We start from the raw sequence: 13,086 nt of genomic DNA on the forward strand, positions 1-13,086 counted from the left end.
TTTTTAAATATCATGGATAAGAATATACATTATTATAAGATAATGACGGAAAACTAGCGACACGATAAACGTATAAATATACATTAAATATCTAAAATGATATAGTATAATATACATTAAATATCTAAAATGATATAATATCGACAATAGTTAAAAAAAACGTAACAAAAATTATAGATTTCATTTTAAAAATCAATTAAGCCTGCCATGTGCATGTATTATTATAGAACATAGTGTAAATATACATTAAATATTTAAAAACTAATTTGGTTTATGTTATTTAAATTATTTTAATCATTTTAATATAGCTTGATACAAAGAAAATGATTATGTTTTAAAATAAATATTATTTTTAAAATGAAATTTGTTTTTGTGAGTTTTTTTTTATGAATCATATTATGTAAAAATATAGTCGTTTAAAAAATTAATTGTTTCCTTTAATAAATGTTTTCTTTAATAAATATTTTCTTTTTTATATATGCTATTTGAAAAGAATTAAAAAATAAAATCTAAAAAAATTACATATAATATCTTAAGTTCATTAATGTTACTCTATGTTTGATCAACCATTGTAACAATTAACATAAGCGCCAAAAGTTAGCAAAATTTTTTTTTAACATAAACGCATATAGTGCTTTCTCAAATAATATTATAGAAAATATCTTGTGATTTTGTCATTTAAGACAAAATATATCCTAATTTACTATATTATTTTCTAGTCAAATAAGATTCGTTTCCTTTTATAGTGTTTCCATTCTAAGTAATTTATTTTTAAAAATGTCTTAAGAATTAATCATTTTTACACTCTATAAAACATAATGATAAATAATCACATTTCTATTTAAACCACGTTGAACAGAAAATGGAGAAAAAACTATATTGACATTTATGGTGAAATAATAATACTAAATGTCCATCTTGTCTATAAAAGCGAGTTTGGTCCTCAAATCGCAAAGCATTCAGAAGCATCTCCTTCAAAAGCATCAAAAACAGTTCTCAAAGTTTCCTTCAGAAAAAGATTAGGCAAAAATGTTCATTGAAAGCTTCAAGGTTGAATCTCCAAACGTGAAGTACACGGAGAATGAGATTCATTCAGTGTACGACTACCAAACCACTGAGCTTGTTCATGAGAGCAAAAATGGCGCGTATCAATGGACCGTGAAGCCAAAAACCGTGAAATATGAGTTTAAGACCGACACTCATGTTCCCAGACTTGGGTTTTTTCCTCTTCTCTAAAACCTTCTTGCTCTTATATTAATATTCGTTCTTCTTTTATAATTATAACAATTGTATCATAGGGTTCATATATTTTTTCTTATATTGTTTTTTTTTGACTAATTTCTTCTTATATTGCTTATAAACGATGTTTTTGTTTTGTCTAAATCTATTATCGCAGAGTGATGCTCGTTGGTTGGGGAGGAAACAATGGTTCTACTCTTACCGCTGGTGTTATCGCCAATCGCGAGTGAGTAAAACTGTTTATCCTTGATTATTCTCCGACAAAATTAATTGTTGTTGTTTAGTTATAATACTACGGTTTCAAATGGGAATAAAGTTCTGTTTGTGTCTTATTTATTGCTAGTGGATTAATAAATTATTTCATATTCCCGCAACTGGATATTATTCTATTCTATGCAGAAGTTGGGATTTATTTTTTAAATAACAAAAATAAAGAAATCAATTGGTGACAGGGGAATATCCTGGGCTACGAAGGAGAAAGTGCAACAAGCTAATTATTTCGGGTCATTAACCCAAGCATCCTCTATCCGGGTCGGATCATTTAATGGGGAAGAAATCTATGCTCCCTTCAAAAGTCTTCTCCCCATGGTACAATATACTTTTGTTTTAAAAAAAGTTACTTACATATTTGTGATGTTTTACACGACCAAAAAATTAGTGTTATTTTACTAGCTTTTAAGAAAAATAAAATAATATGTTTAATATTTATAAATATAGTACTACTTATTCTAAGAGAGAGAGAAACAAATAAAATTACTAACGGGTTCTGAATATGTTAGGTTAATCCGGAAGAAATAGTGTTTGGGGGATGGGACATAAGCGATATGAACTTAGCAGACGCTATGGGACGAGCCAAGGTCCTAGACATCGACCTCCAAAAGCAGCTGCGTCCATTCATGGAACACATGGTCCCCCTCCCCGGAATCTACGACCCAGATTTCATCGCAGCTAACCAGGGATCACGTGCCAACCACTTGATCAAAGGCACCAAGAAAGAACAGCTAGAACAAGTCATCAAGGACATCAGGTAACATAACGGCTTATGTCTACAATTTGCAAATTAATTTTAGTCATTATTTTCATTAATATGTGCGGTTTGTCCAAATGAATACAGCATGATCGCTAATTAAAAGAAAATTCATTATTTTACAATCAGGGATTTCAAAGAGAAAAACAAAGTGGACAAGGTGGTGGTGCTATGGACGGCCAACACAGAAAGATACAGCAATGTGGTGGCTGGTCTTAACGACACGACGGAGAATCTCATGTCATCTTTGGACAAGAATGAGGCTGAGATTTCTCCTTCTACACTCTACGCCATTGCTTGTGTTCTTGAGAACGTTCCTTTCATCAATGGAAGCCCACAAAACACTTTTGTCCCCGGTAATTTAATAAACTATAGATAGTATTAACCATAATCACTTTCCCATTAATCACATTAACTAAAATAAAAAATGTACATATATCACAGGGCTTATTGAATTAGCAATCAAGAGAAACAGCTTGATCGGTGGTGATGACTTCAAGAGTGGTCAGACCAAGATGAAATCTGTCCTCGTCGATTTCCTTGTCGGCGCTGGAATCAAAGTACATACTAATAAAAGTTTATTTATCATTTATATATCCTAATGTTACAAAATGAAACTAATTGCATTTATATGTACGAATATACTATAGCCAACCTCGATAGTGAGCTACAATCACCTTGGAAACAACGATGGCATGAATTTGTCGGCGCCGCAGACATTCCGGTCTAAGGAGATTTCTAAGAGCAATGTGGTCGACGACATGGTTGCTAGCAATGGTATTTTATTCGATTCCGGTGAACACCCTGACCATGTTGTCGTCATTAAGGTGATTAATTATATTTTACGTACAATTATTAATCATATGTTTGACTTACCCTTTTAACAAGTTCATCTAATATGAGTATATGACAATATCCAAAGTACCATAAGAACATATTTCCAAGAACAACACAACTTTTTTTTACTTATATATATATGATAGTATAGGCTAATGTTTCTAAAATGACAGAAAGTTAAGATATATTAACGTTTAAAACGTATAAGTTGGAATATATACATAAAGAATGTAACACTGGATGGTATTGTAGTATGTGCCATATGTAGGAGACAGCAAGAGAGCCATGGACGAGTACACGTCAGAGATTTTCATGGGAGGGAAGAACACAATTGTGATGCACAACACTTGTGAAGACTCTCTCTTGGCTGCTCCCATTATTTTGGACCTTGTTCTTCTCGCCGAGCTCACCACCAGGATCGAGCTCAAGGCCGACAATGAGGTTTGCTATTGTCTACAACATCATTAAAACTCAATGATTTCGTCATGTTCCTAGTTCGTTTGTGTTTGCATTTGTGTGAAACACATCGAGGCATTAGTAATTTATCTTAATATTTGCTTTGCAGGGAAAGTTCCACTCTTTCCATCCAGTGGCTACTCTTCTGAGTTACCTCTCCAAGGCACCATTGGTAAGGGAACCAAAGCAAAACATAATGCCGTTTCTGAATGTTTGCAACATTATTTAAATTAGTCACTCAACTTTAATGAATGCAGGTCCCACCTGGCACGCCAGTTGTGAACGCTTTGTCGAAGCAGCGTGCAATGCTTGAGAACATACTCAGAGCTTGTGTTGGACTTGCTCCAGAGAACAACATGATTCTCGAGTACAAGTGAGGAAGAGATCAGACAGGAGATCCGCTTCATTTAGCTTTGCTTCATTTTATGTTTTCATGAATAAGTACCTTTTTATAAGGGTTGACTTCTTATTTAAGCCTTATATTATATATTGCCGAGCCAAATATTGGTGTCTCGTGCTGAATTAAAAGTCGTTAACAAACGTGAGGTCTGAGATCCAGATTTGTATCGTTTTTAAATAATATTTTTCTGTTTCATTTCAGAACATAACTAAAAGCCAAAACTATTCTCTCTTTTTTTTTGTCAACAACACAGAACTAATATTTTTATCATATGATTTTATTACTTAGTTGTTTCTTTCTGTAAATATGATTTACTTCTGACTATTACTTGGTTGCTTCGTTTTGTACATATGTATTTCTGTAAAATTTAAGAGTTTGATAAGTAAATAATTTGATGACTAATGTAAATGAGATTGAACTGTATGTGTAAGATAAAAAGAAACGTGATATATTTTGTGAAAATGAAGAAAATTAAAATTCAAGTTAAAAAGAGGTATATGATGTTAAGTTCATCATGAATTTAAATTTTAATCTTAAAAACGATTTTTTTTAAATTCAAAATACATGAAGAATACTTTTGTGTTAAAAATTCAATTAATATGTTTGAATTCTGAGGGAAATAATATTTTCGAATGAGACATAAAGTGTGTGATAACTCGTAGAACACAAGGGGTAAGAGATAAAAGCAAAAGGCATGAGAACATGATCACTACTCTTCTTTTCCCATAGCCATCAAGAACTCTCCTTCGCATACCACAGTGTTTCCTACGTATGCTTTCCCTTCCATTTTCGCTATTCCAAACCGCTTCTGCATCTTCACAAGCGTCATCCTCATCACCAGAGTATCACCTGCAATCACAGGCTTTCTGAATCTGACTTTGTCAATTCCAGCAAAGAAGAAGTTGCTTTTAGATCCGCCCCCTTCTGGTTGTAGCATCACTATACCTCCCACCTGAGCCATGGCCTGTGGAAACAAAACATAAATTTCTGTGACTCAAAATGATCTATGTTTTAGATTATTCACACATTAATAAAATATATTAAATTTCAATATTAAATATATAATCTTTTGTGATTATCTATTTGTCGCATTATAAACCAATAAAAATTCAGTAATAACAATTAATCTTTCTGAAGTTCACAATCAATCATTAATAGTTGCTAATATGCATTGAAAAAATTGAAAAAATATATTTTTTTTCTAAAACATGCATTTTTTTATGAAACGGAGAAAGTATATTTTAATGCTTTGAATAATTTTTAAGTACAAGATGTCTGAAAATCTATGTAGCATGAAATCATTAGGAGACTCATCATGTATTTTGGCTGGAATAGATGCTACTGGCTTTAGTTATGTCGTAATAGAGCAACTCTTGATATAAAGGTATGATCCAGGGGTATCCTTCAAAACAAGCTAATCTTACTCTCTATTAACCCAGCCTAAGCAAAGCCAAGATCTCTAAAGATCAAGTAGCAAAAAAAGGAGTGAAGCTTGCAATGAGATTTTACCTCAACCATGAGGACTCCAGGCATAATGGGCCTCTCAGGAAAATGCCCAGGAAAGAAATTATCATTAATGGTAACGTTTTTGATAGCTACAGCAGATACACCAGGTGTGTACTCTATCACTCTATCCACTAACAGAAACGGGAACCTACATAACACAACCAGTCCAGACATCGAATCAGAACAAAACAACTTCAGTTTGGAGAAACAGTGTGTAATAAAATTATTCACCTGTGAGGCAATATCTCACGTATCTGGTTAATGTCCATCACTGTCGGAAAAGCCTCGTACCCTGCCAAATTTTATTTATTTATTTTTAATTAAATTTTTTGATTTGTAATCAGAATGTTATGAGATGGTAAGCTTACTGAGCTCTATTGGGATCTCTTTCTCCGCCGTGATCTTTGATTCATCGGTGGAGCATAAGACTAGCGAGCTGGATCGTGGTTTGGGACGCAGCGCGACGGAGCTTGATCTGTTGAGTGGAAGACTCAACGGCGGCGATAAGGACTGGTTAAGAGAGATACGTGCAACATTTCCCGACGGAGAGATGGTGAAAATGGAGTTAGAGGCAGCCATTTTCGATTGATCTCGAGAGAAGGGGACGGAGACTTCGAAGAGTGTTTCGAAAGAGCTTCCAACGGAAACGATGGTGTGTGATATATAATAAGCAATGGGCCTTTTCTTTAGTAGGCCTATATTGGGCTTTTTGTTCAACGCAGCTAAGCCCACGAAATTTTATTAGTATTTTACTATTTTTCAACTATTTCTATTGTGGTTTTTGACGGCTCAACTGTTTCTAATAATAGAAGGTGAAAAATGCAGATAATATAATTTGTGACCTTCGGGTGATAATAATTGAACAAAGTCATACCAACCACCCTGCCTACATTGTGTAGCTGCAACTACGAATACAAAAGTCGAAACTTTCTGTTCAGCTAAAACAATAGGCCACTTTACTATTCAACTATACTCTTACATTGTTAAGATCAATATCTATTATATATATACAAATCGAAAAAGACGTATGAATTGAATGAAAGATTTTAAATATTACAGCAACTTCAATCTAGTAAAACTCACATGCATTCAAACCCTTTAGCACAAAAAAAAAAAACTCACATGCATTCGAATCATTGAGTTATAGATAGATGGAGAAATTTGTGATATATATAATGTTTTAATTTATTATTATGTTGACATGTAACGTTCTGAAGCCCAAAGACTGCATGTGATATTCAAATATATATAGATTTTTCTCTATTTTATAGAAAACGATGTTTATTCTGCAATTATCAAAATATTGCATTTTCTATATCAATATTGATCATCAATTATTTTCAAAAGTAATAATGTAATTCAATATTTTTTTAAAAAATGTTTATTTATATGGTTTACTCTATAAACACAACATGTATTCATATGAGATTATTCAGACGTAAAATGACAGTTTTTTTTGTTTGGTAGCTGGTGAGGAAGTTAAGTAGATGGGCCACTCCACGCCCAGAGAACTTTGTTATGTCCATGCAAAATGGTTAGAGGAAATATTCAGGAACAAAAAGGGTTAGAGAAAAAAACACATCCACGTTCTCTATTTTCATTTACCACCCCAAATTCAAGTGTATTAGTTTATAATAAACGTATTTCACTTTAATTGTTTACATTATTAGTTTATTACTTTATTACCGTCATTTACATAATATAAAAGATTATTGAATTAACAAAATTTTCAAATAGTCAGAATAATTTGAAAGAAAAAATAGATTACAAGATCCATCATAAATGATTTTACCCTTGTATTGACCTGTCATCCTGGTCTGTTTTTAACGGATGTAATGAGAAGTACAGTTCACAAAAGCAGTATAGAACCCTCACGTGTCCTCTGTAGTTACCTAGATTCTCGAACTCTCTTATCTTAAAGACTTGAGGTGTTAAAATAAAAGAGAATTACAACTTTTATTTATTTTTAATTATATAATGAAGTCATTAAAAGTCAAATTTCCATTTGAAGCACACTGATCTTGACTCATCGTCATCTCTGAAACAACTTTTAGCATGCATCTTTTTATCCTAATTTAGGCAATGAAACAAATTTAATGAGACTAAACATTCGACAATGTAAGAATATCGTTAAAGAGACATTACTCAACCAAATCTTATAATGCGTAAAGTGTTATATTAGGTGACAGTGAGTCCAAAGCATAGTGACCAAACTTGTCTAGTTTTACTAAGACCAAACCGGGTTTAACCTTTTAAGATTAGGACTAGGCACGGTATTTAGCCCATGTAAGACCAACCCGTATTGATTTGTTTTATACAAATAAATATTTTTTTATTGCTTGTTTTTTTTTAATTTTTTGAGGAATTCTGTTTGGTTTTGTTTCAGATAAAATCACAGGTGGATAAATTTGGACTGGACCGGGTTATACCAATGTACCATCAGGTAGTAAAGCCAAGTCGTTGTCAGGTATGGTTGTATTCATCTCTAATGCCAATTCTGCTCTATCAGAGAGAAGCCAATTCACACATACATTTTTCTTTATAAAGAACAGTCTGTGTGTTAATAATTCTCATCTCCTGTCCGGACATAGACACAAAAGATGGAAGCTGCAAGAAGAAGAGGCAGAGAGAGCAACAAAAGTCCAGAGAGGCTAATAAGGTCTTTAAATCTTCAGCAAGATGATGAAGAAGAGGAGGCCAAGACAAAGAGACCAATCTTCAGAAGAGTCCAAGTCGTTTATTATCTCACTAGAAATGGCCACCTCGAACACCCTCACTTCATCGAAGTCATTACTCCGGTTAACCAGCATCTCCGGTTAAGAGGTATATAAAAATATCATTTTAACTCTGTTTATGCTTCTTAAGCGTCGATATCTTTTTGTTTATGTTCATCATTGGTTATGTGATCACAGTTTAGTAGCTCAATTTTTTTGTGTTTGTGTTTCATTGAAGATGTGATGAACAGGCTTACTGTTTTGAGAGGGAAGAACATGCCATCACTATACGCTTGGTCATGCAAAAGGTAACGCTTGCTTTAAAACCGAGGCAAAATCTGTAACCAAAGGCGAAATATTTATACATTTTATTTCGATATTATCATCAGGAGCTATAGAAATGGATTCGTGTGGAATGATTTAGCTGAAAACGATGTGATTTATCCGTCGAACTGTGGTGAGTATGTGTTGAAAGGGTCTGAGATCTCCGGTGAGTTCATCATAATAGTCTTTTTGCAAAATTGAGTATTTTTTAATTTTTTAATTTTGTTAAATTTGTAATTTTTTTTTTTGTAGAGAATGTTGAAGAGACACATGTGAAGAGAACACTGTCTGGTCCAAATCAAGAAGCGCCAAAAAGTCGACTTCTCAGGTTAAAACCAAAACTTCAAAACAGAACGACGTCGTTCGACGACTCAGAGCTCTACGTCGGAGAAGATGAAGAAGAAGAAGACGGAGAGTACGGACTTTCCGAAGAGAAAACCAGCTACACATCCTCCACAACGCCGCAGTCTCGCTGCTCTCGTGGAATCTACACGGAGACAATCGAATTCACCGAGAAAAAATCTAACTTGGTCAAGACGGAGGAGAGCCTGCCGGTCCGGTCTGACTCGTCCGAGTTGACTCGTTCCGCCGAGCGGGTCGAGGACGGTGACCCGGTGTGTCCCGGATCGGTTCGCGGGTCGATTTGGCTCCAGATGATCTCGTGCGGGCACATAGCCAAGCACTACGCTCCGAGTCTGATGAACTCGAGACCAAAGGAAGAGAGTCTTCGAAAAGGTGTCATGTGCAAGAACGTTGTGAAGAAGGCTGTCGTGGAAGACGAACGTGAGATGATAAGGTTCATGTCGGAGAATCCGAGGTTCGGGAATCCTCAGGCGGAGGAGAAAGAGTATTTCAGCGGCAGCATCGTTGAGTCAGTGAGTCATGAACGAGTCACGGCACAACCCACGTTGAGACGATCCAACTCGTTCAACGAGGAAAGGTTAGTAGGTCAAATATAGCTATATAAGAAGTTAACAACGATTAAAATAATCAAAGTGTGACTAAACTTTTAATATTTGAACAGATCAAAGGTTGTGGATATGGCTAAGGAGGTGAAGGATCAAGAGGAAAAGGAAGAAAGATCGAACGTGAAGGTGAGATGTATACCGAGGAGGAAGAGCTCATCGTGCTTAATGTCTTCATCGAAGCAAACCAAGAATTGAAAACTATTTTAGCATAAAGTAACGAATGATGATTAGAATAACACAGTATTTAATGCTACAGGTGGTATGAGTAATGAACTAGATGTTGCTGTTTTTATTATCGGGAATATATTTCCCCACTTTATCATTTCTATTCTATTTTATCTTCTCGCGTTCTAAAGTTGAATGTTCTGTAACCATTAAAACTAATAAAATTTTAACAATTTAAAAAGGATAATTGACATATCCAGAAATATGGAAAGCGGGTGAGATGATTGGATAAAAACCATGCCGTACATTCACCCATCGATTCGTATAAGTACGTTTCGCATTAAGTTTATAATAATAAATATAGTATTTTCTCTGCCACATAATTTAGCATATAGGGTTAATACATTTCCCTTCTCTCCACAAACGTTTAGTTTATCGTATAGGAAATTGCAATTGCATCTCTTTAACTTTGTAGCTCTTTGTTGGGGATTTTTGGTATACGACCTTTGTGTAAGTTGTTTCTTGGGTTTGTATTGGCTCAGTTGCAGTTTTCACCTGTTTTTGGTATTAATATATTTTTCAAGTTGACAAAAAAAAAAAAACTTTTCATCCTACATTATATAGACGATTATAATGGGATTGCGCAAAATTCTAAACAAAAATTAAATACTAACTTTTGTATACTATTTTCTAAAACATCTAAAAAATACATTAGTGAGAACAATGTCTATTAAGTAACAATGTCAATTAAACAACGAATTCAACATATTAAGAATATAAATTTATCAAAAAAAAGTGGGCCAAAATCTCCAAATTTCATCCTTGTATAAATAAAGAGAGATTTTTTTCTGGACAAAGTATAAATAAAGAGATATTTTGCCTAAAATAGAGGATAAAAATTATTTAGGCAACATGTTTTGAACAACCACAGTGAAACAAACAAAAATACATTCGTCTAGGCAACGAGGCATGTCATCTAAGCACATGGGCTATTTTCTAGGCGCGCATCACCTCTCATGTAGGCATCGCCTACTATCTAGTTATAACTAATACTACAATCTTTTTATGTTTTTCTTCCTACTTCAGACCTCACATGAAAGTTTGCCTTAAATCCATCATCAAATTGTACGTGCCAAATTCAGATTAAACAATTAGAGTGGCATATCAAACATCTAAATACACTAGCCGTCCACGCTAAATATTCTCTTTGGCAGAAAAATAACAATCATTGTTAGTGGTTATTCAGATTGGACTCAGATCGAATTCAGACGAAATGAGTAATAGTAGTATTTATATATCAAACTGTCCAATAGATATTTAAGAATTTTGGTTTATGTTTATTTTTTAATCCTAACAATTGGTCTGACTTGTAGGAAGTAAAATATTGAATATGCAAGAAACGAAGAGAAACAAAAATGTGGGTTAAATAAAAACTCTCATGTATAAGAAGTAAGATAAACTAAAATTTATAAGATCTAAAGAGAAAATTAACGCCTTATAGACAAAAAAAACCAGTAAATTTTGTGCTAAATAAGCAAATTGAAAGGTTTGTAGGTTGGCTTTAGGTCAAGTTATATTATTAGACACGTACGTTAGGTCAAGTTGTCTATATTAGTCAGGAGTTTCAGTTTGGTCAGCAGATTGGAAAATAAATAACCAGATTTTATAACGAAGTTTATGTATATTTGTCGTTTAAGTTATAAGTATAGTGTAATGTGTGTAAAAAGTTTGTTTTAAGTAGTATAGTGTATTCTATTCTTTTTGGCAACAGTTCTGCATTAGTTAAGATATAATTTCCATAGTATTTGAGATCTAACCATGTAATATAACTTGAAATTTGAAAACTTGATAAATTATTCGATAAAAGATAATAAAGGCAAGAGGCAAGAGCCAACGAGGGAACTCGTCATGCGGTACACGTGCTGTCTTGTCCCTGAACCACATTGGTTCTTTCTACGAATTTTTATTTTCATCTCTCTCGTTTACCCTAATAAAAAGTGGCCCGAGGGAGAAAAAGGAGAGACACAAAAAGAAAGAAATAAAAGCAAAAAAGAAAGAAAATAAGCAAAAGAAAGAACAAAAACGCTCAGTATCTCCGGCGAGAGTTGAAACCGAACCTCAGGATCAAATTAGGGCACAAAGGCTTCTCGGAGACAGAAGCCATGGGAAGAAAGAAACTAGAGATCAAGCGAATTGAGAACAAAAGTAGCCGACAAGTCACCTTCTCCAAACGACGCAATGGTCTCATCGAGAAAGCTCGTCAGCTTTCAGTTCTCTGCGATGCATCCGTCGCTCTTCTCGTTGTCTCAGCCTCCGGCAAGCTTTACAACTTCTCCGCCGCGATAAGTATGACTTCTCCTCTTCTGGGTCTTCCTTTATTTGCCCTTTTCGCTTCCGTTCCTCTTCTCTTTACTATTTATAGGAAATAAAATAAAGTACAAATAAAATAAAATAAAAAATTAAAAGACACTTTGATTTTCCGGCAGATCTCATGTGGATTTCTCGGTTTTTGTTTGTTATTGTTTCTTCTATGAACATGAGAGATACATGAGGTAACCAGATTTGAGAAAGAACAATGTCCTGATGAGCTAAAGCTTCTTACTTTGTTCATTTCTCTCTCTCAATCTTTTTCTGCATGGATTTTTTTTTTTTTGTAAAAAAGATTGCATGTTATTCAAGGTCTTTTGATAAGCTGTGATGCATACTTGATGTTGTGTAGTGAAGTTTCAATACATCTTTGATTGTTTAATTGGATTTAGGACTCCTAATTAAGTATCTGAAGAGTTCCTTATCAGAATGAGTATTAGTGGTTTTCTTTTTAGAGTAATTTTGGTCGATGGATCTCTTGATTTGTAATGCAATGCACTTCGGGGAGATCTATAAAAAATGTGGGATTAATGCTTAATAATAGATTAAGAGTTTTAATTCGAATGTATGCCACATTTTGCAGCAAATGTGAACTCCGTAGAACTCCTTAAGTATCTGAAGAGTTCATTATAAGAATAAATAATGATTAATGTTTCTATTTTTAGAGTAATTCAAGTCAATGAATCTCTTGGAGTTCGATGCAATGCACTTCGGGGAGATCTATAAAATTGATGTAGGATTAATGCAGAATAATAGATCAAGAGTTTTAATATGAATGCATATATGCCACATTGTGCAGCCATTAACTTAAAAAGATAATTGTAGATCTTCAAAAAAAATTACCTCTTTGCCATGGATTTATTGCTTGAAGATTATCCAATTATAAGGCTACTAGTTGGTTCTTAGTATCCACATATATGTGTAAAGTAATTTTGAAATTTGGTAGATTTAAGAAAACTCACCTCACATTAGTACTTACCCACACATATGCTACACTACTTATGTTCTCCGCTATCGCCATTACAATGTGTTGAACAAGGATTAGCTAGTTGTTTTGGATCTACTTATTTTGTTTTGTCTCCA

At 33.8% G+C, this 13,086-nt stretch overlaps 3 protein-coding genes and 1 pseudogene across 4 annotated transcripts; 3 read left to right on the plus strand and 1 right to left on the minus strand.

Annotated features, from left to right (window-relative positions):
- The first annotated feature begins 938 nt into the window (after window positions 1-938).
- On the plus strand, window positions 939-4,159 carry LOC106416365 (probable inositol 3-phosphate synthase isozyme 3). Its single transcript, XM_048746808.1, has 10 exons — window positions 939-1,217; window positions 1,397-1,465; window positions 1,692-1,827; window positions 2,019-2,266; window positions 2,396-2,622; window positions 2,711-2,826; window positions 2,917-3,093; window positions 3,356-3,544; window positions 3,669-3,731; window positions 3,817-4,159. Exons 1-10 carry the CDS (start codon window positions 1,030-1,032, stop codon window positions 3,934-3,936), a joined length of 1,533 nt encoding a protein of 510 aa, XP_048602765.1. The 5' UTR covers window positions 939-1,029; the 3' UTR covers window positions 3,937-4,159.
- Window positions 4,160-4,548: 389 nt separating this feature from the next.
- LOC125581420 (3-hydroxyacyl-[acyl-carrier-protein] dehydratase FabZ-like) lies at window positions 4,549-6,113 on the minus strand. Its single transcript, XM_048746809.1, has 4 exons — window positions 5,834-6,113; window positions 5,697-5,757; window positions 5,469-5,613; window positions 4,549-4,923 (listed from the first exon to the last, which is right to left on the minus strand). The coding sequence occupies exons 1-4, from the start codon at window positions 6,042-6,044 to the stop codon at window positions 4,669-4,671; spliced, it is 672 nt and encodes a 223-aa protein (XP_048602766.1). The 5' UTR covers window positions 6,045-6,113; the 3' UTR covers window positions 4,549-4,668.
- Window positions 6,114-7,951: 1,838 nt separating this feature from the next.
- Window positions 7,952-9,793, plus strand: LOC125581421 (protein SOSEKI 2-like). Of its 2 annotated transcripts, none has more exons than XM_048746810.1 (5): window positions 7,952-8,288; window positions 8,418-8,487; window positions 8,569-8,669; window positions 8,756-9,443; window positions 9,528-9,793. In XM_048746810.1, exons 1-5 carry the CDS (start codon window positions 8,066-8,068, stop codon window positions 9,664-9,666), a joined length of 1,221 nt encoding a protein of 406 aa, XP_048602767.1. In that variant the 5' UTR covers window positions 7,952-8,065; the 3' UTR covers window positions 9,667-9,793. The 2 variants fall into 2 exon arrangements, with proteins under 2 accessions (XP_048602767.1, XP_048602768.1); XM_048746811.1 differs by having other exon boundaries at window positions 7,967-8,288; window positions 8,569-8,636.
- Window positions 9,794-11,798: 2,005 nt separating this feature from the next.
- Window positions 11,799-13,086, plus strand: part of LOC125581755 — a 3,797-nt pseudogene continuing 2,509 nt past the window's right edge.

This window comes from Brassica napus, chromosome C2 (assembly GCF_020379485.1).
Source record: "Brassica napus cultivar Da-Ae chromosome C2, Da-Ae, whole genome shotgun sequence".
Taxonomy (NCBI): domain Eukaryota; kingdom Viridiplantae; phylum Streptophyta; class Magnoliopsida; order Brassicales; family Brassicaceae; genus Brassica; species Brassica napus.